This window comes from Exophiala viscosa, assembly GCF_022695815.1.
Source record: "Exophiala viscosa unplaced genomic scaffold EDD37scaffold_4, whole genome shotgun sequence".
NCBI classification, from domain to species: Eukaryota; Fungi; Ascomycota; class Eurotiomycetes; order Chaetothyriales; family Herpotrichiellaceae; genus Exophiala; species Exophiala viscosa.
In genome coordinates, this window is record NW_026944356.1 from 1,034,478 (window position 1) to 1,060,625 (window position 26,148).

The 26,148-nt window shown below is 50.8% G+C and overlaps 12 protein-coding genes across 12 annotated transcripts; 6 read left to right on the forward strand and 6 right to left on the reverse strand.

The window, feature by feature from the left end:
- Positions 1-10: 10 nt before the first annotated feature.
- EDD37DRAFT_372902 (uncharacterized protein) lies at positions 11-654 on the reverse strand. The gene has a single exon (XM_062811980.1). It carries the CDS (start codon positions 581-583, stop codon positions 26-28), a length of 558 nt encoding a protein of 185 aa, XP_062670888.1. The 5' UTR covers positions 584-654; the 3' UTR covers positions 11-25.
- Position 655: 1 nt separating this feature from the next.
- EDD37DRAFT_373097 (S-adenosyl-L-methionine-dependent methyltransferase) lies at positions 656-2,351 on the reverse strand. Its single transcript, XM_062811984.1, has 3 exons — positions 1,984-2,351; positions 1,806-1,919; positions 656-1,753 (listed from the first exon to the last, which is right to left on the reverse strand). The coding sequence occupies exons 1-3, from the start codon at positions 2,057-2,059 to the stop codon at positions 1,110-1,112; spliced, it is 834 nt and encodes a 277-aa protein (XP_062670889.1). The 5' UTR covers positions 2,060-2,351; the 3' UTR covers positions 656-1,109.
- On the forward strand, positions 2,303-4,378 carry EDD37DRAFT_372963 (high-affinity nickel-transporter). The gene is made up of 2 exons (XM_062811982.1): positions 2,303-2,524; positions 2,587-4,378. Exon 2 carries the CDS (start codon positions 2,645-2,647, stop codon positions 4,220-4,222), a length of 1,578 nt encoding a protein of 525 aa, XP_062670890.1. The 5' UTR covers positions 2,303-2,524; positions 2,587-2,644; the 3' UTR covers positions 4,223-4,378.
- On the reverse strand, positions 4,235-6,600 carry EDD37DRAFT_628583 (CTP synthase). Its single transcript, XM_062816442.1, has 4 exons — positions 6,407-6,600; positions 6,294-6,357; positions 5,774-6,245; positions 4,235-5,725 (listed from the first exon to the last, which is right to left on the reverse strand). Exons 1-4 carry the CDS (start codon positions 6,501-6,503, stop codon positions 4,535-4,537), a joined length of 1,824 nt encoding a protein of 607 aa, XP_062670891.1. The 5' UTR covers positions 6,504-6,600; the 3' UTR covers positions 4,235-4,534.
- A 204-nt stretch (positions 6,601-6,804) lies between these two features.
- EDD37DRAFT_649343 (uncharacterized protein) lies at positions 6,805-7,191 on the forward strand (the record flags this gene model as incomplete). Its single annotated transcript, XM_062818127.1, has 2 exons — positions 6,805-6,879; positions 6,931-7,191. The coding sequence occupies 2 exons, from the start codon at positions 6,805-6,807 to the stop codon at positions 7,189-7,191; spliced, it is 336 nt and encodes a 111-aa protein (XP_062670892.1).
- A 2,675-nt stretch (positions 7,192-9,866) lies between these two features.
- On the forward strand, positions 9,867-11,300 carry EDD37DRAFT_608471 (uncharacterized protein; the record flags this gene model as incomplete). The annotated part of the gene is made up of 1 exon (XM_062815058.1): positions 9,867-11,300. The coding sequence occupies one exon, from the start codon at positions 9,867-9,869 to the stop codon at positions 11,298-11,300; it is 1,434 nt and encodes a 477-aa protein (XP_062670893.1).
- Positions 11,301-12,105: 805 nt separating this feature from the next.
- On the forward strand, positions 12,106-13,862 carry EDD37DRAFT_373283 (uncharacterized protein). The gene has a single exon (XM_062811989.1). It carries the CDS (start codon positions 12,510-12,512, stop codon positions 13,632-13,634), a length of 1,125 nt encoding a protein of 374 aa, XP_062670894.1. The 5' UTR covers positions 12,106-12,509; the 3' UTR covers positions 13,635-13,862.
- Positions 13,861-14,978, forward strand: EDD37DRAFT_373272 (RmlC-like cupin domain-containing protein). The gene has a single exon (XM_062811988.1). The coding sequence runs from the start codon at positions 14,183-14,185 to the stop codon at positions 14,897-14,899; it is 717 nt and encodes a 238-aa protein (XP_062670895.1). The 5' UTR covers positions 13,861-14,182; the 3' UTR covers positions 14,900-14,978.
- A 79-nt stretch (positions 14,979-15,057) lies between these two features.
- On the reverse strand, positions 15,058-15,810 carry EDD37DRAFT_649347 (GINS complex subunit 4; the record flags this gene model as incomplete). Its single annotated transcript, XM_062818128.1, has 1 exon — positions 15,058-15,810. One exon carries the CDS (start codon positions 15,808-15,810, stop codon positions 15,058-15,060), a length of 753 nt encoding a protein of 250 aa, XP_062670896.1.
- Positions 15,811-16,109: 299 nt separating this feature from the next.
- On the reverse strand, positions 16,110-19,456 carry EDD37DRAFT_628633 (Cullin 3). Its single transcript, XM_062816443.1, has 2 exons — positions 19,137-19,456; positions 16,110-18,929 (listed from the first exon to the last, which is right to left on the reverse strand). Exons 1-2 carry the CDS (start codon positions 19,179-19,181, stop codon positions 16,503-16,505), a joined length of 2,472 nt encoding a protein of 823 aa, XP_062670897.1. The 5' UTR covers positions 19,182-19,456; the 3' UTR covers positions 16,110-16,502.
- Positions 19,457-19,471: 15 nt separating this feature from the next.
- Positions 19,472-20,298, forward strand: EDD37DRAFT_373414 (DNL zinc finger-domain-containing protein). Its single transcript, XM_062811990.1, has one exon. The coding sequence runs from the start codon at positions 19,618-19,620 to the stop codon at positions 20,209-20,211; it is 594 nt and encodes a 197-aa protein (XP_062670898.1). The 5' UTR covers positions 19,472-19,617; the 3' UTR covers positions 20,212-20,298.
- Positions 20,299-20,712: 414 nt separating this feature from the next.
- On the reverse strand, positions 20,713-22,810 carry EDD37DRAFT_373416 (glucan 1,6-alpha-glucosidase). The gene has a single exon (XM_062811991.1). It carries the CDS (start codon positions 22,563-22,565, stop codon positions 20,808-20,810), a length of 1,758 nt encoding a protein of 585 aa, XP_062670899.1. The 5' UTR covers positions 22,566-22,810; the 3' UTR covers positions 20,713-20,807.
- Between the last annotated feature and the right edge of the window lie 3,338 nt (positions 22,811-26,148).

Below are 26,148 nucleotides of genomic sequence, written 5' to 3' on the forward strand. Positions count from 1 at the left end.
ATGATATGTAGTTTCATCTTCATCTTCATTTTTCCCAGTCGTGACGAACGGCAAACATACACGCTGCCAGTATCTTGATGTTCTCGTCATTGATCTTCCTCAGATCGTTCCGGATTCGAAGCAGTAGTCCCTCGGAAAGACCGCCTTTGCGTCGAGAGTAGATATCGAGACCAGCTGGGGTGAACAGGGTCTTTGAGAAGTAGGTAACGATCCAACCATCATCTTCGTCGCCATACCCAAGAACTTGCCAGTGGCTGGTGATCAGTTTCAATAAGCCTCTGCCACGCCAACTGTACGAGGCGCTGACATTGGCGTCAGGAGTATCGTAGCCTTCCAACTTTTTCTGCTTATCCGACTTCAGAGGTTGGTACTCGACGAGGTCATCCAGGACATCGCCATTGTTTGGAAGGGGCGTGTAGGTGACTGTGACGTTTCTATTCGATTTCCACATGGGAAGAGTCGAGTGTGTGATGTACCATTTGCCTTGTAGAAAGGATATGGTAGGTGGGACAAAGTCGGCTTTGGAACCAATTTCGGGTGAGGGAGGACGGAAGTTGAGTACAGTTTGTGCGCCTGGAGCCATGTTGAAGTCGTAGTGTACAATACTGATTTCTGTATCGCAGAATGAGTTATTGTGAAAGGAGAGAAAAGAGTTGTAGATTTATGGTTAAGATATGACACGTCCTTGAAACACGACAACACACTTCCCTTTTCAATAGGGGCTTTGGGCGCGCCTGCACTAACTTAAGTACGTCACTGATGTTCCCTCGTCTCAATCTCCAACCATGATTGCGGTGCGGTGTCTGTCTGCATGGACCTTCGCAAACTGCATCTCAATTTGTGGATGACTAGCCGCGTCTTCGCCTTGACAGCACACAGCCAAAAATACACATACCCGGGTCCTGGACAACCCTGCTCGATGAGATGTCTCGACGGACTGTCAGCCAAGAGGGCGCTCGATTTCCACTTCTGCCTCACTCTCACAAGGCTCTCCCCATGCAGCAGCCATCTATGCTCAGCGCCATGCTCCAACAAAACCGCGCATTCGTATATATATCTCTTGAGTGCCTATGCAAAAGCGCCCAGTCTCATACCGTTGCATGTTTCAGTCACCTCACTCTGGTCAGCGTGCCAGAAACATACGGCAGAGCCGCCCATTCAAAATGCGTCTTCAATTCAACTGCTTCCCAAGCTCCCGCTCTTTTCAACGATAAAGTAGTATCTCGATTCAACTCACATGCGGCCATGAAAAACGTCCAGCCCCAAGCCGACCAAAACAACTGTGCCAATCGACCAAGGACACTGCCATTCTTCTTCCAGGGATTTCTGATGTGCTCAACCACCATCAACTGACCTCCAGGTTTGAGAAGAGAGTAGAATTCTGTCACTGTCTCATCAACATTCGGCACAGAACACAGGACACGGACACAGACAATGGTGTCGAAGATTTCTGTTGTCGCTCTTACGCCTTCCTTCTTCAGTGCTGCCAGGAGATCCTTCTTCTCGGCGGTACAGCCCAGAATGTGGTACTTGCCAGAAAGCTTCGCCTCGTTGATACTCCGTTGCAGATTTGGGTGGAGACCCGACATTGGCTCGGCGCCGAAGATAGTGGTAATATTGGGATTGTCTGAAAAATCCCCAACATGAGTACCGGATCCAGGACCGATATCAAGAACCACACCATGCGCCCGGGATAGGATTGGCGGCACCAGAGTCATGGAGCCTACTGGAGGCGGAGGCGGATCAACAGGTGCTGCAACCTCAACTTTAGCTATAATGTCTCCCCAAAGGTATGTGCATCCCACCATTCAATTTGGCCCAGAACTTGGAGAACGCGTCATCCCTGACCTGCTGGAAATTCGAAGCCGAGGGAATGTGGGCTTGCAGAATGTAGAACTGAAAAGCAGTGATGACAAAGGCTGGCATGGCAATTTGTCAGATATTGCGAACCTGGGCATTCAAGGGCTTCCTATTTCGACTCACACTTGACACTCGGCCAAAGGATAAAGCCTGGCACGAGCAGACTCAGCAGGCGATCCTTGAGAGGTGGCCACGACATGGCGATGCGACGTCCTCCTCGATGATCAATTATCCTGTATTCATAGGCCGATATGTTGTCCAGACTTGGATAGCGTCGTCAGCTATGGTTCGAGAAGACGGTGTCAAGGTAGGGTCGTTGCAATGCTTGGGCCGAGTATATATCACCAGGACCCTCGGTGATCAAAAGCCGTGAAGCTGACTCTAGACCCCGAAAAAAGTCATGGCGCCAGTATTTATGACTATTACCATTGTATATTATATTGCCTAGGTACCGTCCGGTTACCCCTGTCGCTTTTTTCTTATCGCTAATCAGAAAATCTCCCCGCAATTTGGAGGGGGAAACACGTACGCTATTATTGGCTGAAGAGCACATTCGGATACGAGCCGAGTGGAATACATCATGGCGTGCTAGCTGTGACCGGCCTGACTTGAAAAGCTTGCTCCTACTTGCCTCCTCAAGAGTGAGCGAGAGAAGAGCCAGTTGGTAGGTGTGGTGCCCGAGACAAGCTGTGCGTGCCAGGAGACGAGGCACTGACCGACGGCGAGGAGTCGAGTTAAGTACGCCGGTAGCAGAGGGTGCAGCTCACCGAGAAAAAGAAGAATCATGGAGACCACTTCACCTCCCACCATGGAAGCACCACAACAGCAGTTCCGAAAGCCATGGAAGAAGTTCATCCACAGAACACGCACCCGCCTATCAACCGTGCACTCCGGGACGCCCTACCTTCGCAGACTGCCTCTGGCCGCCATCCTGATCATCGCCCTCTTGATCATCATCAACCTCGTCGCCTGGGCGATATGCGCCCTCGTCCTAACAGCACACACACGACTATTGTCAACCGCAGCACTAGCCTACACCCTCGGTCTCCGCCACGCCCTGGACGCAGACCACATTTCTGCCATCGACCTCATGACCCGCCGTCTAATAGCAACAGGCCAACGTCCCGTTACAGTCGGCACATTCTTCAGTCTCGGCCACAGCACCATCGTGGTCGTCACGTCCATCGTCGTCGCTGCCACCGCAGCCGGCGTATCAAAGCGCTTCAACGGCTTCAGCAACATAGGTGGGATCATAGGGTCAAGTGTCTCCGCCGCCTTTCTGATCCTCTTGGGTCTAATGAACGCGTACATCCTGTACAGACTTGTCCTGCAGATCCGAAAAGTCATTCGTCTTCGACCGCACGAAGAGGCCGCTGAGGCGTGGAAGATCGAAGGGGCAGGGTGTTTGTTCCGCGTGCTGAAGTCGGCATTTCGTCTCATTGATCGTCCCTGGAAAATGTATCCCTTAGGTGTGCTGTTTGGGCTGGGCTTCGATACCAGTTCCGAGATTGCATTGTTGGGAATCAGTAGTATACAGGGAGCCAAGGGGACGAGTATGTGGTTGATATTGGTATTCCCGGTGCTCTTTACGGCTGGGATGTGTCTTGTCGATACTATTGACGGGGCGTTGATGATGAGTTTGTATGTCGCGCCTATGGGCATGTCCGGCCCTGATGACAAGAAGCCTCACTCTGAGAGCCAAGGTCAGCGAGATGAGTCGATGGAGGCCGATGTCGATTTGCCAGCAGATACAGACAGAATTACGCCCGATGTGGATGGAGTGGTGGACGTTGAGCAACACACTCCTGCACGACCGGACGCCGAACAACCAGCACCACGTGTCAAAGACCCCCTAACATTCCTGTACTACTCCATCGTCCTGACGACTCTGACTGTGATATGCGCCATTATCATCGGCGTCATCCAGCTTCTGACCATGATCCTCAACGTCGCGACTCCTACCGGCAAATTCTGGGACGGCGTCGAGACAGCAGGCGACAACTACGAAATCATCGGCGGGTCTATATGCGCGAGTTTCGTCGTGTTTGGCGGGATCAGTGTGCTCTGCTACAAGCCCTGGAGACAATGGGTTGATAGGGAGAGGCAGCGGCTGTGGGCTGGAGGGTCAGAAGATGCTGGCGATGCCATGCCAGGTTCGTCCTACCGAGACGAAGAGGCGAGAGCGAACATCAGAGAGAACCTTGTGCTGTCTGAACATGGTGACGCGGAGGAATTGATTGAAGTGCCTGGGAAAACTGGGAAAACTGCACAAGTCAGCGTCAAGGCTTACGACGGCACTGATGGTATTGGAGTGCCAGGTGGAAGTGGGAGTCGGCAGGCTGGTCGGAAGAAGAAAAAGTAGACGAGTCCATGTGAGATGATGTCTCATTATGTATATTGTACTGGGTCTATACATGTAGTCGTGCTTGGTGACCGCCAAGTTAACGACAAAATGCTGGGCTTGTATGCCAGCTAAGATAGATCATGACACGATACGGCATAATGCTCTAATGCGAACAATTTCGTAACAACGTTTAACACCAAACCATCGATAGATAGTTGTACCTTGACTTTGAAGTCAACCCGGGTCGCAAATTCCAGCACTCTACCAAGTCCAGTCTAGTCCACGTTCACCAGAAACATGCGCCGTTGAAAGATTTCCTTCATTCTTCGTCTAGAACCCAGAAGTTGAGTCCGAAAGCGAGACCTGAGACATTCCATTCACCAATCCATTGTCGACACCGTTAGTTTGTCCCGTGTGATTGCCCTTACCATTGGCCGAGGCAGCTTTAGCCAGTGTTGCAGCAGTAGCTTGCTGCAGAAGTCCAGCGCTCGCGGCGATGAAGCCCAAATAAGGCGGACTAGGCCGGAGAACTCTGCTGAGATATTCTGGGTGGAATTGAACGCCGACAAAGAAAGGGTGATCTTTCAGCTCCACAATCTCCATACGTTCACCCTTGTCATCTTTGCCGATGAAGTTGAGACCGGCTTCCGAGAGCCGCTCAATATACTCGGGGTTGACTTCATATCTGTGGCGGTGTCGTTCGAGAATGCTGGGCTGGTTGTTGTACAATTTCCTCAGACGCGACCATTCTGTACCATCCTGGAAATTGGTAGCTCGCAGGCCAAGTCGCATGTTGCCGCCCATGGTGGTTTTGTCGATTTCCGGCATGAAAATCACCACCGGGTTATCAGTTTGCGCATCCAACTCGATGGATCCGGCCGACTTCATTCCGCACACGTTCCGAGCATACTCAATCACTGCAAGTTGCATTCCCAAGCAGATTCCGAGGTATGGTTTAGGCTTGGTACGTGCCCAGTTTGCTGCGGCTATCATACCTTCTGTTCCGCGGTGACCGAAGCCACCAGGAACAAGAACGCCATCTGCTGTGCAAAGATCATGCCAGGCCTTATGGTAGGACTCGGGTGAGGCTTCCAAGGTTGCCTTTTCGAGATTGCTGGCGTCGATCCAGACTGTTTTGAGTTTGCGGTGACATGCCATGGCGCTGTGCTCGAGAGATTTGCTTACGGACAAATATGAGTCGTGTAGGTTGGTGTATTTGCCAACTAGGGCAATGTTGATTGTCTCTGACTCCAAGAAACGTTCTTGTGATGTCGTCAACGCATTCCAGTCGTGCCATGTTGCTTCACCCTTTTTGACGAGGGCCTGAGGGATAGAGGAGGTGTCGAGACGGAATAGCTCGCGAATCTGGTCGACAAGTCCTTGCTTTTGGAGAAGAAGCGGCACATGGTATGTTGACTCGACATCGTGCACCGCGATGACCTGCGATGGCTCGACTTGGCAAAACATGGCAATTTTGTTTGCCGTGGCTTCCACGATACGTTCTTGACACCGACAAGCAATCTGGAAAATGTCAGCTCTCTTTCAAAGGCACCAGGTCGAGTTCCGCACAAGATCAGGCGATAGACCAGCTGATCGCGCATCTCGAATTGCTTGCTGTGTTGGTTTCGTCTTTTGCTCACCGCCCACCACTGGTACCAACGAGACGTGAATCTGGCAGAAATTGTCACGACCGGCTCTCCGTCTCAGTTGCCGCATGGCCTCAATGAAAGGTGCACTTTCGATATCACCCACTGTACCACCGAGCTCGATTATGCAGACATCAGGCTCTTCATTTGTGTCGTCGACAGGAATTCTTGCGACCTTCTCAATCCACTCTTGGATCCCGTTCGTGATGTGTGGGACCACTTGGACGGTCTTGCCCAAGTAGTCACCTTTCCGCTCGCGTTCAATGACATGTTGGTAGATCTTTCCAGTTGTGATACTGTGTTCTCGAGTCAAGGTCACGTTGAGGTATCGCTCGTAGTTTCCCAAGTCCAAGTCTACTTCTCCACCGTCGTCCAGGACAAAACATTCGCCGTGTCTATACATGGTTTAGACAAAGCCTTCTGCAGGGTGTGTTCAAACATACTCGGTCGGCGCCATGGTTCCAGCATCGACATTGAGGTACGGATCGATCTTAATCGCCGTCACTTGCCAGGAAGGTCAGCAGATGTCATGTACTGAGATTGGGTAGACATATTTTAAGGCCGATGGTTTTCAGGAGGAGACCGGTTGAACTGGCAATGAGTCCCTTTCCGATGCCGGAGATGACACCACCGCTAACGAGGACGTACTTCATGTTGTAACGGGCGTGGAACAAACGGAGAACAAAGGAAATGCAGGTTGCCGTGGCTGGCTGTTGCCAGGCGGGAAGAAGGAGAAATACAGAAGTCGCGGTGTGTGACTGAAAAGTACGATCATAGAAAGTTTTGCTGCCGCCCAAGAAATTTCGCGGGGCAAAAACAACGTCATTCATTGGCTTGTGGTGCACAGACGCGTAAAGTGCAAAGGGACGCGTCTAGTCAACCAACTTAACATGTGCATCACCAAATTAACAACTTTTAATATGCCCATGCTCATCAAGCAAAAACACCTCAATCATGTCCGAGAAAGACTGGAGAGACGACGATGCTTTTGACATACCCGAGACCGGAGAGTTCGCCATCTATGGAACGGTAGTCCTAGCTAATGCTGAATTGATGGACTCATTCTGACACGGCCTCAAGGTGTATGCCGCGCCAGAACACGCGGACAAAGTCGAAGCCGTGTATAAGGAAACAACAAAACGTGCTGAGAGTGAAGAAGGCACGATATACTACTGCATATCTCGGGACGCCAATGATCCTAGTATCTTCCATTTCTTCGAACGATATAAATCAAAACAAGCTTTCGAAAAGCACAATGACCAGAAGATCATCCTTGACTTGGTTAACAGCGACTGGATGAAGGATGTAAAGGCTGTCTTTGTCAGGCCAATCACGCCGTGATCATGCCAGAGTATTCTATGCAATCTTGGGGTGTCATCTGGCAGAGTGTGCACTTCAATGCAAGATATGAATGGTCCCTGTGAAGGCAAAGCCAGTGAACAAACAATGTCCAGGTGACCAGAGAGATAGTCAGTGAGATAACCCTTGTGACAGTGAGACCCCCAGTATTCACATTCACTGCTTCCGTACAAGCATCCGAAAATCCCTGGCGGTATAAGGACTGCTTCTTGCATTTCAGGTTCCTCTTCTATATCATACCGAATGACTGGAATGTCACAGAGGCATTTCGATAAGCTCTTCTTAAGCAAAGAAGAACACACGCGGAAATTCGTACCTTGTTATTTGCTCTGCCCATGAATTAAGGAGGATCCCAGATGTATTCTCAAACCCCCTGTGAATGCCACGTGCGAGACCTCCGGACAATAACTCCCATTGTTGCGCTTGTATACAGGGGAGTCTCTAGAAGCAAGCTTGACCTTAGCTGCAAGTATGGAAGGAAGGACGGCACCCGGGCTACTGTGACGTTGCTGAAGATGTACGATAATAGGGCTCCAGTGGCATTTGTTGACATGAGCATTTCTCGAGCGGACCATCTTCGGTGAATCTGCAACATTGGCACAACGATCTCCAGCATCGATGAGCTGTGACCGAGTGTCTTCCCAGGGGCAATAAAAGTACTGCGGTGGTTATTCTGACCGTGTCTTGGTCCACACATGCCACGCAGCTGTTGAGGATCCTTCCAAAGTCAGGATCCCGAAGGCTTGAACCCTGTTGCTGTGCGGATCAGCCCTGCGCATGTAGTTAGTGCCGCGGACATAATACCGCCGGTCGTCTGAAATGCATTCCAGTCCTGACGCATTCCAGCCTTGATGATCCCCTCCCGCAAAGTAGACATTGCTTCCAGGAGCTACGGAGTCCATTCCAGCAAATAGGTCCTACTGACTCTGGCGTGTAGCACCACATACATTATAGTCGTCACACGTGTATCGGTTTCTCTCCCCCGACCACTCGCATTATAGTAGCGACGATCAGGCCGTCCCGTCGTACAGAAAGTTTGGATCGTGGATTTCCAAGTATACGGCTGCCACATACCGTTAGACTTTGGCCCGCCAAAAGCAACCTGCAAGCGAGGTCTGGTGGTCAATTGCATGTAACTTTCCCACACGAGGTTTGTGCATGCTTCTGCGGACTTCGGGCAGTCGCCGGGCATGAAACATTCCGGACGAAACTTCGGCACTAGTTGCGAAATATACCTGATGCGGCTTTGGGTAGATTGAAGTCCCGCTGGCGGACACGTGTCATTCAGACGTTCTGCTCGCTTTCACAAATACTGATCGAGGGCGCAGTGTGAGGTTTGGCGATTGATATGTCAGGCGGTGTTGCGGCCGCAAGTGCTGAAGTAACGAAACTCCTACATCGAATCTGGAAGAGTTCTCAAATGTCCTGATTGGTTATGATGAGGCAATGATATGCGATTGGAAGTTAAGAACTGGGGTAATTCCTCCACGGAGGATCCCCTTCTGGTAGGTGCTTGATAAAGGGGACCTGAGTCTGCTATTCTGAGTCAAGAGTGCCGTAGAGGTCTCCAGGTGGGAGTGCCCGCTTGGTCATCTCGTCCAGGGCCATCAATCATAAGAGGAGGATGTAGTAATTCGAGAACCATGTCAGATATAACCATTTCTCCGCGCTGGTTTCGAAGGCAGCCGAGCCTCTCGGATCCTCGTGACAACATGCATACTTGCATGGTACTCGACAAGCAGGGATCCAAACAAGCCTTTTCATGCATGTGGAGAAATGCGGCATGACAGTCGCAGATCTCTTTTGACTTTAGCATAGTGATACAGCCGATCTTGTGGTGTTTTGGATGTATCGACATGCACCGCTTGCAAGAGATACATCCAAGGACATCCAAGGACATCCAGATTCGATCTTTTCGGTGGTTGACAATGGCGTGTGGTTAGAATATGGCGGGGCGGAGGCTTACAAACAATCCCGTAGCTGCAGCCAACGCAGACAGATACGTCGATTGACGAGCAAGGTGCAGCTTGATCAGTCGTTGATGTCAACTATCTCTTCGGACACGGTGTCAGTAGTTGCATGCGGATTTGTGCGGCTCCGCATTCGAGCAGCAGCGATACATTCGTAGTGGTGCCTTCAGAGGCCGCGTAGGCGATTAAGCTTCTCTTCGAACGATATCCCGGTAATCGATTGTAGGAAGGGAGAGGAAGGCATGAAACGGCATGCCACGACCACTGCAAGGACTGGGGTGAGTGTATTGCGCAACTAGCTGTGCAGCAAGGTGTCAACGGGGTTCTTTCGTACCTGGTGGGAACAGGTCTAGTGTTGGTGGTAGACAGAATTGCTGGCCAATGGGCGGGAATTGTTTCTTCTCAGAAAAGGGTAAAGCGTCTCCGTGTCTGCACCCGAGGAGTCGAGCGATTGGACAGGGGTCGAAAACCATCCATTGCCGGCGGAAAGTGTGTTGTGGATTCAGTAGCAGATCCAGGGTCACCGACAAGACCATCATCTCGAAATGATGTTGGCAAATGGAGTCTCACGCTTTGGTAAAACGCGGCCAACGGCCGAGAGGTACCTGGGCTTGATGGCTCTATATACCCAGTTAGAGACTGCAATGTGGCACAAAATCACCTAATACAGACAAAACACGAGTCAGTATGTCGACTGACAAGCCGGAGAAAGGACGGCTATTCACCTTTGTAGATTATGATATCAATCGGAGGGGAGTCACTGAAGTTGCACGAACACATCTGATGAAAGATCGTGTGAGATCGAAAAGAGAGGCCAGATCGGAATGGATCTCTCGAAACCAATTCTCGCCGTTGCGATGGATGCAACCAAAAGCCACAAAGGACGAACCTGGTACAGAGACCATGGCTGCCAACCTCAAAGACCAGCAGGAACTGCCCACGCGGCCAAGTCTCGCTAGAAGACCTATGTCACACTATGCGGCACTTATCGATTTCCAGAAAGATATGGCCACGATCGAATCAGTGCAGAAGAAATCACGGTCGATGTCGCCCACTCGAGCAAGGAGAACGGCATCAGCAACAACATCGAATGTCGAATCCCGTCAAAGTCCTTCGGAGACAGACTCACCCGACACAGGACTGGACCAAGCATCCCCAAGCACGGAATCTTGGCAAGACATACCAACTGTTTCAGCTGACCATGGAGAAAAGGTACCAGGAGGTCTTCTCGGACGGCATAGCTTTGAGACTGAACAGTCGCAAGCAGACCACATAGGGCGCCGAATTAGCCTCATGAGTGACTCGGAATTCAGGCTGTCCCTAATAGAAGGACTCCAAATCGAGAGTACACCGTTGCAAGAGACGACGGACCACAGGTCGGCGCCCGAGTCGGCAAATGAGCCGTCAAATGAGGTTTTGTCAGAACTCACCAATTCTGTGGGATGCACACCCATTCCATTGCTGCCACCAGACTGCAATCTCATTCGATATTTTGCCGCCAACGCGGCAACCATGATTGGCTTTGACCGATACCCTGGGATTGTGGAGCAGTACGATCCGATCCTCACTTTATTTGTGCCATTTGCGCTTGCGAATCAATGGTGCTTTGAGACCCTGGTGTTTTTGTTCAGTGCATATCATCATCAAAATCGAAGTTTATCAACCGACATTGACTTGCTCGATGCAGAAAAGCAGTACCTTGCCTCTAGGCAGAATGGTATCCTTGCGCGGACTCGCTCTAGGATATCCGCATTAGCTTCTTATCATGACTCGAGTGACGAGGACGTGGTGGCTTTCCTGTTCCTCGCCCTGTCGGAATACTGTGCCGGCAACCGCGAAATCGGGCTGATGCACTTCAAGGCTTGGAGGAATTATTGCGAAATGCGTCGACAGTTCAATGTTCCGGCATGCAAGCTTCCTTGCAAGACAATAGTATGGTGGTGCATATCAATGTTGATTGAGGATGATGTATCGTTACACACCCTGTTCAATCCGTCGACAAGAGCCAAAGTCAGAGAAGACCCGGAAAAGTTGTTCAGATATTTCGCCAATTACGATAGATCGAAGGCGACCGAAAGACCAGCGCGGCCAACCCCAGGGGAAAGACGTATCACCTGTTGAGGGAGGGCTTGCGTCGGTAACAGTTTGTAGCCTTTATCAGTAAAACCAAATCCCCGTGCAAAATGGTTGCTCCCAGTGAACTGACGTCCGCGGTCACTTTCTTGCCATAACGCGTCCTTGAATTTCGAAAGTACATTTGAGATAGAACCCTGCGACAGTAACACCAGTACAATGACATTGAGGTGAAAGAAGCTGGGGAACAGATGACAGCCGGAGGAATTAGAAATCGAAACGGCGTGTACAGAATTCACGAAATATCCTGCTCTGCGCCAGGTGCAACTACTAAGAGTCGCGCGATTTATCGAGGTAGGGAATGATTTTGGAAGTCGTGATTCTGCAACGAGCTGTGTTTGACAGCTTGAACTTGAACCCGGAGTCTTGTTCTTCCGGTGCCGGCGCCAAGGCTGAGATATACAAGGCTGCGCAAGGCTGTGGATGACCGCCATTCCTCATTTACTCCTCGCTTTTGCTTGTGTCATCTCGAAATACCTTCGATGCTCCCGCAATACCCCGGATCTATTCGTCAGGCATCAGCTTACCCAGCGCTCGTGTGATATCGCGAAATTGAGACATGAATAATGCGCGTGAGGACGAGCTTACAAATATTCTTGATTACCCTCTACCTCAGCCTGATACCAGATGATTTGGGATGTTCCTGCCTGACAAAATTGATCCCTGAACGGCCATGGGTTTTCTTTTTTGTCACTGTCAGCCTTGCAGATGGCATAGGTCGTCGAGCGCAAGATGCTTCTCTATCACAATAACAGCACAGCATGGCAATGACGTGCCAGGGCGATTTCAACCTGAAGCACCAATGAGATGCATGAACAGTGCCGCCATCAAACTCTGTTTCGTCACTCCAGAATCCAGTGGACATGAAAGAAGCGACTTGCTGATTAATTGCCCTTCGCTTTGGTCTTTCGCATCCCGCGTCTCGCATTTCGCATCTGCCGGTTATTGACCACCGCATTGGAATGGGAGTGTGTGTATGTAATTGTTCAAACCCACACTGACGTTGCACAGTATTATTGGGCATTTTGCACTTTCTTTGCAATCATTTGGAATTTCACCAGGCTGTCTCCTCCCTATCTACTCCAAGTTGCTAGCTGTGGTTATTGATATATATACGCACTATCATTCATTAAGTTTTGCAGACAAGATCTTCATACACGGCATCTTCTTACAACTGACACTCAATAATCATCAAATATGGGGTCCCTCGGCACATCCACGAACTCCAGGCTGTTCGAGCCTCTCAAAATTGGCAATGTCACTTTGCAGAATCGCCTGGTTATGGCACCTTTGACCCGTTTCCGTGCCGACGACGATCACGTCCCCCTTCCCTTCGTCACCACCTATTACGAACAACGAGGCTCAGTCCCGGGCACCCTGCTCATCACAGAGGCGACCTTCATCACGAAACGCGCTGGAGGGTATCCCAACGTACCAGGTATCTACAACAAAGACCAGATCGCCGCGTGGCGGAAGGTCACCGACGCCGTGCACGCCAAGGGCAGTTTCATCTACTGCCAACTATGGGCCCTAGGCCGGACGGCAAATGAAAAGTACTGCAAGGCTCAGGGTGTTGACATCGTCTCGTCCAGCCCAACTCCCATGGACAGCGAGCGCCCCGTTCCCAGGGAACTGACCAAAGAGGAGATCAAGGAATACGTCGCCGATTATGCGCAAGCCGCGAAAAATGCAATCGAGGCTGGATTTGATGGCGTCGAACTCCATGGCGCCAACGGCTATCTTATCGACCAATTTATCCAAGACAATGTCAATCGACGTACCGATGAGTATGGTGGTAGCGTTGAGAACCGTTCTCGTTTCGGTCTTGAAGTCGCCAAGGCAGTGGTCGACGCCGTAGGCGCTGATAAGGTTGGCATCCGGCTGAGCCCTTACAGTACATTCCAGGGCATGAGAATGGCCGATCCCGTTCCTCAATTTACTCATATTCTGAAGGGCTTGAAGGAGTTGAAGCTCTCCTATGTGCATGTGGTCGAATCTCGGATATCTGGAAGCGCAGATAGTGAATCGACCGAGAAGGTGGATTTCGCCATTGACGTTTGGGGAAACACAAGCCCGATCTTGATTGCTGGCGGTTTCACACCGGAGTCCGCTTTGAGGGCTGCCGATGAAGAGTACAATGACAAAGACATTGCCATTGTGTTCGGACGATACTTTATCTCGACGCCTGATCTGCCTTACCGAATCCAAAAGGGCATCCCCCTGACCCCATACGACAGGGACACCTTTTACAACCCAAAGTCCGAAAAGGGTTATATTGACTTTGGTTTCAGCGCGGAGTTTGAGCGTGAAAGCAAGATATAAATTGCGTACGCTTATAAGGGGGAAAATAGACAGAGTGGTAGAACGGCGCGCGGTTGTTTCGCACTTAGAACAGGAGAACAAGTGGAAGAAGGTTATGAAGTGACCGACTATCATAGACATTAATAGGTGACTTAGACATCATATTTGCATGCTTGTTAGGTCTTCAGGCGGTCCACTTCTGTCGCTGTCGTGATTCCACCGTGGCTGTTCAAGCCGAGCACATCCGCGGCTTAGACAAGCATAAATATAATCTACCAGAACGACAATACTCTCTTACCAGCTTTCCTCGTTTCTTCCTTTACAGTATATCGCATCTCACCAAGAGATCACTTCGTCCGATCGCATCACTACTGTGGTTCCATCCCTCCCTTGGAACCCAACCGTCCGTGCAGCACATTGGCTTGTCTACCTGGCGGCCTTGAGCAATATTTCTCTTTGGAATCTCGACCTGGGTCAGCTTTGACAGAATCTCGGTTTCCAGTTCAACCAGCCACTGCTTTGCTACAGCCGAGCACCCGGAACAACACTCTCCTATTACAGCTCCGACGATGTCACCAATCATTCCACCCACCGACGCCGCATACGCACAGTCCCTGCTGGCTCACCCTCCGCCTTCAGAACCAGGTTTCATCCAAAGCACTATCAGCACACTCAATCTCCAAGATCACATCGAAGGAGGCTACTTCGTCGAGACAGACCGTGACCATCTCCTGGTCCCTAACCCATTCAAGAACCTCCCGCTCCTTGCCAACGCCACATCCAAAGATCACTCAGAAACCCGACACGCAAGCACGACAATATACTACCTAATCGGCCAGAAGAGTCCAGTCGGATACTTCCACCGCAACCGCGGACGTACCGTTCACACCCTGCACCGCGGCCGAGGCCGCTATGTCATCATGCACTTTGACCAACGCGACCAGAATGGCCAGATCCCAATCGAGACGTTCGTGGTCGGCCAAGATATCGAGGCCGGCGAGAAGGTGCAATGGATCGTAGAAGGCGGCAAGTTCAAGGCCAGCTTTCTCCTGCCGGACTCATCTCGTTACGATGCTACCGCCGCTGACGGAGCGGAGACGGGCAGTGAAAAGGGTCTACTGATTAGCGAGACGGTGGTGCCAGGTTTCGAGTTTTCAGACCACGACTTCCTGACGGCAGAAGGCATGGCCGAAGCATTGACGGACGTCCAACGAGAAGAAATGAGATGGCTTCTCAAGAAAGGCGAGCAAGCACGGCTGGACCAAGTGGTCAAGCAGAAAGCCTAGTCGATTGCTCAGTACCTTTTGAGTCACTACAGTAGTTAACTTCAGACGTCATGCAACCCAGATATCGCGTACGATGCTGCAAACCGCAGTCTTCGCTCATAGTACTTCTCTCCATAAGGAAAGTGCCTGGTAGCCACATCACCACTCCTGCAATGCTGCTATAAAACCTCCAACTCCCCCCTTTCCACTCCTCTCCTACAATCCCGCCACCTAACAACCCACACCTCCCCTCTTCCCATCCTCAACTCAACATTCGCACCTTCCGCCTCATCCCTCTCCCCATCAGCATCCCTCTCATTCGTCCACATCTCACCAAGACACCGCACAACAACCGCCTGCCCGCCATCCGGCCCCTCAACCATATTAACACCCCCACTCGCATCATCCAACCGTCTCAATCCCACAGGCACAGCCGTCAAGAAACTCGCGTCATAAAACTCCGACAAGAGCGCTTGATGGCCCCGTAGGAAACTGACCTCGGCCTCACTCAAATACGTCGTTTTCGTATCCGACTCAACATCTCGACTCAAATACCAGCCGGCAAATTTCGTAATCTTCGCAAGCCGCTGCCTCAAGAAACTCCGCACCAGAAACTGCGTGCGCGACAGATCGGTCTGAAGTATCGACAGTATCAAGTTCGTGTTCTGGCCCTTGCCTGTCTCGCCGCCGCCACTAGCTAGATCTTCGATGCGCGATATCTGAGCCTGCACGCGAGACATGACGCGTGCCATAAGTTCCTTTGGGTATGGAAGTAAATCCGGTGCGCAGCGTTCTGAAGTCCATGCCCTGGTGAGTAATTGGTGGTCTGTGAAGTTGTCGGTGTCGGAGTATGCGATGTGACTTTGTGATTGAGATGTGCGGTCGAAGGGCCGAGATACTGAGGCTAGAATGTCTGAGATGTCGAGGTCCATTGCTCGGACTGGTCCAACGCTATCAACAGGGTCTGCACGGTTGAAATAATGTTCGCACGATGTGTGGTCGTGAAGTCGATTTTGATGCAATACGTTTTGGTGATTGAAGCCACTCAGCACGTAAAGCGCAGACGTCGCGTGGTTTTCGGCGTAGATTTTGCGTGTGGAGAAGTGACTCTTCTGTGTTTTCCCAATCTGATCCTGTGTTGTAAACGCGTCTATAAGTTCGTTTCGGCTGTAGTTACCGACAATTTGATCGTGTACCTGACGGGACTGATGTGAAGAAAGGGGGTTACGGGGGTTCTTGGCGCATTGCGGCTGCAGCCTTGCGGCATAAGTCTATCTACTCTCGATTTCAAAGATGCGATGTTACGGGTGTGTCATTTCTAGACACTCAATCAATATGAAACCAGCTTCTGGATTCCAAGATATGGCATTTAACAATGTCCTCGCTCAATGTATGGTCATAATTCCATTGTCGTCGTCCGAACCATTCGCCCTGCTCAAACGGTGATGCTAACGTTCTCTTTCCGGATACGCCATGCTAATGCTCCATGCGAAGCCAGGACCCAAATGCTAGTATGCTCCCTAAGACAACAGACATCCTTATCTCATCGTAATGCCACGCCCGGCACAAGCCGCAAGATGCCGCCCAAAGAAAACCTCCATAATGTTCTGCCCCACCACCCTTCTCACGCCAGGTAGATGTAAGAAGGCTTTGTCGGATCCGGTCCTCTCTCCAGATACTCCCGATCTATCAGTCCTTCAATCTTTTTCTTGATCATGTTGACATCCGGTTGGAACCGTGCTGACAGTTGTGCAAGAGTCTCCGTCATCAGTTGAGAGTGAGAAAGGTTCTTGCGCGATTTCATGATTCGAACAATTGCTGCTTCAATCACATGTCCACGTTCGTCGTCCGTCTTCTTCTGGGTTGCACGTCGCTCCTCTGTATTCTCCACTCTACTCGATCCACCAGCAACCACACTGACTTTGATTTTGAGAAATTGACTCGAAAAGTCTTCGTTGAAGCAAAATTTGTCCGTCGGCTTAATATCCTTGCTCATTGGCTCTTTCTTGAGGACTTTCCATTTGGCAACCAGAGAGAGTGATTGGAGGTTTCGGATGAGTTCGTGGTTAGGTATGTTTGTTTCGGCCGCAATCTGCTCAAAGGTGAGGTATTGTCCGGTGGCAAGGTCGTTGAAGAGCATCAAAATGATCATGGCATGTGTCGACACATTGAGTTCGTACCGCCGGGTCTTGCCTTTCGTGGTGAATGTCGCCCTCATGTCAACATCACCAAGACTGGGCATCCACGTCAGTTTTCGACCGGTATGCTTGTCCAGATAAAACTTCTGGAATCTTTGTCGGACCTGGTCCACAGAAGCTGGGAATTTGATCTCCCGTCGTGTTTCTCCGTCCTCCTCGGGCTTGAATAAAGTCTCAAAAGGCCAGACGTTCGCTGTCAAGACCCGACAGTCCAACTCGATCCGCTTGGGATCTGGATCGCCCAAGCGATTGACGTATTCCTTGTACTGAGTACTGAGGTTGTCAGATAATTCGGTGTCTCGGATGAGACCCTCCAATTTCTGAGTAAATTGGTTTCCAATCTTCATCTTCATCTTGGAGAGCATCTGTCGTTCCATTTCTCGGCTAACAGACTTCTTCATCAGCAGACGCTTGGCCATATGTCTCTTGTAATATGTCTCGAAGAGATCCTTGTTGGCCAGGTATTGCAACAGTAAGATGCCGTTGTCAAGAAGCGCATCGACTTCGGCTTCCGTCTTATCTCTTCCTCCACGCTTGAGGTACTCATCGAGGAATAGTGAAAGATGTTCCGGACTTCGGTCGTTGGTGTTGATGAAATCCTGGAACGAGATTTCCAGCGTCTTTTCCATCACGGCGTCCCTCCTGAACGCCTCGATCCAGATCCGATCATATTTGCTCTTCAATTCGAGGATTTGTTCCACCCATGTGATCGCCGCTTGTGTCTGTTGACTCAGAGTCTTTTCCGCTGCTGCTTTTCCTTCACTTGCAGATTTCGGTGCAGTCCTGGATTGTGGCGGCGCCTCACTTAGAACACTTGCAGCTTTGTTGATCTCTGTCCCAAGTTCGATCACGCGTTTCTGTACAGCATCCTTGAGCGCGGTCTTTCTGGGGTCTACTCTAGCGATGAGTCCATAAACATTAGCGAGATCCTGAATTCGGTCGTTGTCGAGCATGTTCTTCGCCCCGGTCCCTTCCATGTTTATTATGTCGCGAATATGCGCCGAGATCAGCTCCTTCTCCACCACGGCCTTGATCTTTGGCTCGGAAATCGGCGAGATAGTCTGCTGACATCGTTCCATCTCCTCGGCGAGTCGTCTCCGTGCATGTGTACAAAATGTGCTCGCATCGGCCTCGGCCAGGAGTGCCTTTCCTTCGTCTTGGTAGAATTGTCGGCTCGCTTCGAGGAACTTGGGTTCGAAAGACGTCAGGTATAATTTCGTCGATTCCTCCTCGGAAAAGGTCTCGTAAAGACCCTCTAGCATGTAGCAACATGCTCGGACCAGTGATCGGTCAATCACCTCACCTTTTCGTTCCATTTTTATCATGTCCAGGACGACGGTTTCAAGCAAGGAAAGTGTGTCGAACGTCGCATCTGCACCAAAGGGAGCTTTGAGTACTTCGGTTCGAAATAAAGCCATAGCCGTAGCATAGATCGAGGGTTTTCTCTGGTCTTGACTGTACACTCGATCCATGTACATCAGAACGTCTGTGATCATACCCATACACAGTTGATGATCGGCGAAGGCGTTATTGAGAGCTCTAACAAAGCGCTCGCCTGCAATTCTTCGCTCGTTTGCATCGGACCCAGCCGCCTGGTCAACGGTGCCGACAGCAATGGATGGAGTTATCAGCGAAATAGTCTTCGCCCGGACATTGTCTCGCAGCCATGTTTTCTCCAGTTGTACCACCCGGTCGTATAGCATATCCTGCTTCTTCTTCAAGACCAACTTGTATGCATTGCGGAAGAGTTCTTCGAAGGACAGCTTGGAAGCATTTCTACTATGGATTTCTTGGAAAGCGGTAGAGAGAACGTTCCATGTCGGTTCGAAGTCAACATCGTCTTTTGTGAGACCCTGTCGCACGATGGCACGTTAGCGAAATTCACATATCAGATCGCGTAACGGGTTCTAATGTGGTCTGGGGACACAAAAATGAGAAGTCGCAGTTGCTAGCATCAGCCGCGGCACTTGAGTAGAGTGCGGCGGCATTGAGGCAAAGGCATCACCACGAACCGCCGCAGGGCGTGCAGTGCAAGTAGAGGGGAGAGTTGTCTAACGCACCCTTCGAGGAGCTCTGATCTTGCCTCCCCTTCCTTTCGCCAACATCGTCGCTACCGACGTGTCGACCGTTGCAGTCCCGGTGTCCGAGAACTCGCAATGGCTGGCAGTGTGGGGAAAGGCCGAACGAGGTTCGGAATGGATAAGGTCCCGCGGAGGGGTTTCTAGCGAGGTGAGATATTTGGGAAAGGGCAGGCAGAGGAGGATTTGTTCAAGTCATTTAGAGGGTTGTCTTGTTTGCCCACACCCAAGTGAAGAAAAAGGTTGCTTTGTTCTCGCCGCTCTTCATTGCAATGCGTTGGAAAGGTCGGGAGACTTTGCCTTTCTCCGAAAGCCCAGTGAGTGGCAGTCGGGATCTTCACTGACCCTGACCACAGCCTTGCCAAGCCTGCGTCATATTTCGGCGGCAAGGCTGCGCTTCAAACATTTTGTCTTCGCGAACATCTCATCGTCGCCGAACATTTATTGACATCGCACTACAGTCATGCAGCAGTTCACCAGGTTGACGCAACGGCTCTCCTCGAGCAGGACTCCTGTTGTCAAGGCCATCCAACCACATATCCGCCAAAGATCAACATTAGCAGCTACATCGTTTGTGCCTCGATGGCCTCTTCTTCGACGATACCTTGCCACATCTGTCAGACACCAGAATTCTTCGCTCTCTGTTCCAGGGACACCGCTTCAAGCAGCTCTCTCTCGTGACGAGCCTTCGTATCAGTTGAGCTTCACTTGCAAGCCCTGTCTTCACCGGTCCAGTCATCGTGTGACCAAGCACGGCTATCACCATGGCACCGTCCTTGTCACTTGCCCTTCCTGCAAAGCGCGCCACGTTATAGCAGACCACCTGAAAGTGTTCCTTGATGAGAAAAAGACCCTGGAAGATATTCTTAAAGACAAGCTAGCGAATGGCGAGGATTTCACGAAGTTGTTGAAGAAGGGTCGATTAGGGATACGTCCGGGTGCCATTGTCGCCAATGAAGGGGAAGAAGATCTTGAATTTTGGGAGGATGGCACCGAGACCACCCACACGCCTCTGAACAACGAGAAGACTACGCAGCAACAGACACCTCAGACTTGAGCACTTCCTGTCCAGACGGACGGGCCGTCACCCAAAACAAAGGGGCACACAAGACCGCCGAATGACCGACGAGATGGCAGTAACAAACCGCTCGCATCCATCGACCTTGAGTACTTTATCGCCACTCCATCCCGTCATGCCTACGAAAACAGTCGAGGCGGGTGGCACTATGGCATGCCACAACACGACCGGCACGACGGTCTGCTCGGCTGTTCGATAACGCTCTTGCGTATGCGAGTTCGAAAAGGCTACTCAAACTCCGTCGACTGTCTAGTAAACCTCGAAATATCTCACTTCATCGCGTCTGGGTCTGGAGGTTTCGTGAATCCGAGGCTGCGACAGCTGGAATCCAGAGCCCATGCGCCAGGAATGTGACGATGGAGGAGAGATAACGTCCACTCCATCTCTGAGTGTAAGAAGATACTGCTGTAATATAATGTATTATAGACCTGCCGGGAGGTGGTTTTCATGTAAGAATAGATCATGATCTTCATTGACGTTATTGCTTGAAAAAAACCCTATAGGCCAGAACCGCCTCGCTGAAAGACCGTCCCCTGACAAGCACCCTAGGCGGGAAGACGGACGTTCTTCGACGCTCACGTCTGGCCACCGTTGACCACACCCTCCTTGATCAGATAGACCCTGGCCTCCCATGGAGTCAGATACTTCCCTGGCTCATCAACATTACAGACAAGCAACTCCTTATGCACGTTCTCCAACCCAGTCGGATAGTGCAGCGGCTGTTCGTCATCCGAAAAGTTCAAGAAGACGAGTATCTTCTCATGCCCGTCCGGATGGACTTTCGTGAACGTGAACACATCCTGATCAAACTTGTCCCACACCTGGAAGTCCTTCCCAAAGATCATCAAGTCCGCATACTTCTTACGCATACTGATCATCTTCTTCCAGAAATTCAGCGGTGATGCAGGATCAGCCTGTTGCGCCGCGACGTTGATCTGTTCATAATCGTCATGCACGCGGATCCAGGGCTTTCCAGTCGTGAAGCCGGCATTGGCCGACGCATCCCACTGCACGGGCAATCTTCCATTGTCTCGGCCGACCAGCTGTAGACCTTTCATGGCCTTTTTCAACCACAGCGGATCGCCCTTGTGGCGGTGCATGACGTCGTTGTATGCGTTAAGCGAGTCAATATCTCGGAGGTCTTCGATCCCCCAGTGCTCAGGGTGGTTGTACATGCCGATCTCCTGACCCTGGTACAGGAACAGCGTGCCTGTCAGACAGCACATCAGCACGGCTAGCATCTTGGCCGCTTGTTCACGGTTTGGAGCCTTGTCGGTAACAAAGCGCGACAGGCTGCGACCTTGGTCGTGGTTCTCGAGAAAGACCGTCGTCCAGGCGTCCGTGCCGTGGAGCAGGCCTTGGACTTTACGGATAGCCTCTTTGAACTGCGGCAGAGTATGTTTGTGAGTGTGGTGTTTCTTGGATCCACCTTCCTTGTTCTGGCCCAGCATGACCACGTCGAAGTCAAACACACAGCTGTATTCGCGGGACTTTGCAGAGATATATCGCAGGACCTCGTCTGCTTTGGTGTCGGGAAGCTCGCCGACCATGAAAACGTCGCCGTATTTGTCGAGGATTTCGCGCTGCTCTCGTAGCCATTCGTGCATGCGTGGGCCGTTGGTGAAGTACTTGAATGCAGGCTGGTATGGTTCACCGGGCACCAAGATGGGCGCATCTGGGTATGAAGTGTCTTTCGAGTATAGGTTCGCCGTGTCAACTCGGAAGCCGTCAATGCCTTTGTCGAGCCAAAACTTTATGGCAGACTCGTAGATTCCTCGCCGAGTTTCCTCGTTTTCCCAGTTGAGGTCTGGTTGTTCTTTCACAAATAAATGTAGGTAGTACTGATCTCTTTCTCGGCAATACTCCCACGCACTGCCACCAAAAATGGATGCCCAATTGTTGGGCGGATGTCGTTCGCCTCGAATGACTTTAGGGTCACGCCACATGTACCAGTCTGCGTATTGGTTAGTTTTGTTTTTGCGAGACTCGAGGAACCAAGCGTGCTGGTCGCTCGTGTGATTGATGACCAGGTCAAGAATGAGTTTCATGTCTAGGTCATGGCACTCCTTTATCAGTCTGTCCATGTCGGCTAATGTGCCGTAAGCGGGATACACATCCTGATAGTTGGAAATGTCATAACCCATATCCTTTTGGGGCGAATCGTACATGGGAGATAGCCATATGGTCTCTATGCCCAGATCTTTGAGGTACGGGAGCGTACTGATAATCCCCACGATATCACCGATGCCATCGCCGTTGCTATCCTTGTATGACGCAGGCCAGATTTGATAACAGGTGCTGGCTTTCCACCAGTTTGGTTTCGAGACAGACATTTTTGCGTCAATCCAGCAGTTTTCCAGCAAATCGCAGATGTACTGAATGGTATGGGCAGGACAGGACTCTAAGCAGAAGCAACGGAACACTCGCAATAACAAATGCAAACAGAATACCAAATGTGGGATGTGCGCAAACGTGAATACACTACCTGATGAAGTATCTGACGAACCTGGGTAGTTCGACTGCAGACAACCAGGGGATCACTGCTGCTTTGAGGACTTGTTTACCTGCTGGCATTGATGCATCCTTTGAGGCTATACAATTTCACCGAGAAATAAATTCCTCCGTTGTAGCGAGCAATTAACCGAACCATGGAGAAATGATTTTCCGGGGTCCGGCTCAGCCATGATGGATATTTTCCGTCAAAGAAGTTTTGCATCGTGAGACTTGCATTTACTCTGAGAATTGCATTTTGAGATACCAGGGAATTCCTGGAAAAGTTGAGCCTCATTCTTCCCTGTTACTATCATGATTCATTGATTACGACCGCGTTGCACGCCAAGCTGGGAGCATGGCAGCACATATCGATCCTCAGATTTCAGGGCTCAGAACGGTGGATTGAAGCATCAGGCCGTCCTGCAGTGGCGCCTACGGACCGAGTCAGTAGTTCATTTTGGCAAGAAATCCCAGATCTGGATCCTCCGAGATAAGATAGGCGGGGTCAGTCACTACCTACATGTGACTGGCAAATTCGGACGCAAGTGGCTGGCGATACGTTGCGGCTCGCCGGATTCCAATTCCCTGCCGTTTTGCTACAAGCATAATCTTGTCCCGTGGCTGGTTGGTGGCTCGATCTTGATGGCGCCCCTAGAGAGATATGCACTTGTCTAAGTCCACCACCGTCCACTACGGCAAAGCCATCACTAGACTAAGCACTTAGTATATACTGGAAATGCACTGTCAACAGGTTGTGGATTGAGCAGAGAGAGATATGTTGGTCACATCGGTTAACTTGCGTAACGCCCTAGATTATGAACGGCTTGCTCGGGAAAGAATCCGAAATGCAAGTAGATGCTAGGTAAGACGGTTCCGATAGATGCTTATCGATGTTGCCGGATTTCACTTGCGAAAGGCGTCGCAGTACTCCATAGTAATCGTGAAATAGCATACATGTGGTACTTGTGTGGACTTACAAGCGGACTTACAAGATCCTTGCCTTGAACGCATCATAACGACAAGGAAGTAATTATAATTCGCAAAGTTTCGGATAGATCTCGAAAAGACCATAGATGCGCAACTCAATCGCCTGAACTTCTCCTAGTATCTGGCAAGGTACCCCGGTCCAGTGTCGTGGAGGCTCAATAATCTTAGTCTATTTACCTTCATGGGTAAGGGTCTTAAAAATCCAGCTGCCCTGCCCCTCGTGCGGGATCGATCTGGAGGGGTCGATCGAGAAAAGCAGTAGGTTCACTCGCACCCTGCTGTGTGAGCTCATCGAACTCAAGCATCCTGGAGGCGAACTCGCAAAAGGTTCAGCCCTGGATAGTCGGCACATTGTAGATCAATGCCTTTTTCCAACAATACTCTAGTACTTTTGTTCACCTGCAGCTTATTCTTGTCTATCAGGTACCTTTCCACAGCACAGAAAGAGCCTGTGGCGAGGTCAAGCGCCTTGTGTCTACTCGTAGCTTTCGCCGTACGATGTCGTGCGCGCCGTGAAGCCAATCAATGCCCTTCTAACAATCATGTCGATAGTCAAGTCCGCAGTTCTTATCACTTCGCCTTGAATATAGGCAATGTCGTCGGGGAACGGTCGGCAGCCACATGGCCAATCTTCACATACGCAACTTAATCAACGAGACAAGACGCTGAACTTTGCATTTCATTTCGTTCGGCCGCATGGAACATCCCGCGGTAATACCTAGCTAGAGAACTGAACTTTTCTTTTCAAGCGATACTGCCATCCAGCCGGCTAAAGACCGCTTTCATGCGGCTGGAGGGAGTCGTGAAGCAGATTTGCAAACCGCCCCAGGAATCTAGCCCTAATAGCCTAGAACTTGAATCGGCAGGAAACGAGGAGAGCTCGAATACAACTCAGTAAGCCCTATGCCGTAAGTCGTCGCATTTCGTTGGGAGGTTTAATCATTCCACTTATGTCAGAGCTGGTTGTCCTTCAATCAGTCTTGTAAAGTTTGGAGGCCAAGACAAGATACCATGCAAGCCACGTAGGACGTTGTAACGCTGCCCAGAGGGTATCTCACCACATGAGCATAACTCGACGATACCGTGAGCAGAAACCGTACATCATGAGAGGTAAATCTGCTGAAGAATGCAATATCTTGCCCATTCAACGGGATCCAGTTTACGTACTTCTATTATATGGACCTTGGAGGGGCAACAATGGTCTCAGGCGGGGTTGTCGTTTGCGTCTTGTTCGATTAGCTCGTTGAAGGGCGGCGGATAATCGGACGGAGGCTTACTCGACGAGGGGCAATGGCCGAAACAGGAACTGGATGAACGTATGAGGACAATAAAACTGATAGCGTCAAGACTTGTGGCTGCTGTGCATTAGCGTATTGCGCGATACAGGTCCGCCCGGCGTAAGCATACGTCTTCATCCATGGCTGCAGCATCCTGCAGGTAACAATTCTTCAAGAAATTGGGCGGCGGGGCAGAAGTAAGAGCCGCCAAGGCCGGAAGGGGCTTAGGGCACGCTCCGGGCGGAAACGCGTCCCGCCTTGATGACAGGACGCTTTACCATTTCAAGGAATATCTTTGTTACCTGACTCCAAACCTTATTTCGATCTCGTTCTTGTAAGTTTCTTCCTAGCTCCAACCCACAAACTCGAAAGAATCTCATTGCATCGGCCAATCCCATCCGTTCCGAAGAGCGCACCCGCCGGCCCGCGGGAGGCTGGAGAAAACTTGTTCTCACGCTCTTCTGCACTGCCGCCAAGGTGTCGACTCAGCAGCACGAATGTACGCTGTGAATGCCAACCTGCGGCGTACAGGTTCGCACGGCGTGGCGAGCGGCGAATATCATGCGACCAGTCGAGCTTGGAACTTCGGTATTGCAAGCAAGCTCGCCGTCGCCCAAGAGCAACAGCATCCTCTTCCATGATCATGAATCGTGCGAGCTCTTATCAAATGGGTCAATGAATCATTGATATCAAAGTTCGAAAACATGAGCCTCACCCACATGGTCACTGGGCAAGCAAGACTTACAAAGGTGATGGTTGCCGGCTGGAGTTCCCCCCCGCGTTCTACTTTGGACCTAAGCGACTATAAGGCAAAATCTGTGATGCTACTCATACCTATGTTTGTCCAACTTCAAAAATTGCCCCTGCAATTACATACATAGACGAAAACCCTATACGTTATTCGACAGCAGTTTATCACACCAATACTCATCCCGCTTTCGCATCGCAAACTTTATTAACATGACGGCGGGACAGTCCTTGCTCATAGGTGCGGATTGGACCAACACTTTTCAAATTTTCGGATCCATCCGAAAAGGACTAATGAAAGCTCCAACCCCTCATGATGGCCACCGATGGCAAGATACCACCAACAGCAGTTGACTGCGAAATCAGTCATCGCAGTGCAAGCGCCTACATCTGCCACCTTGGACAGAAGCGA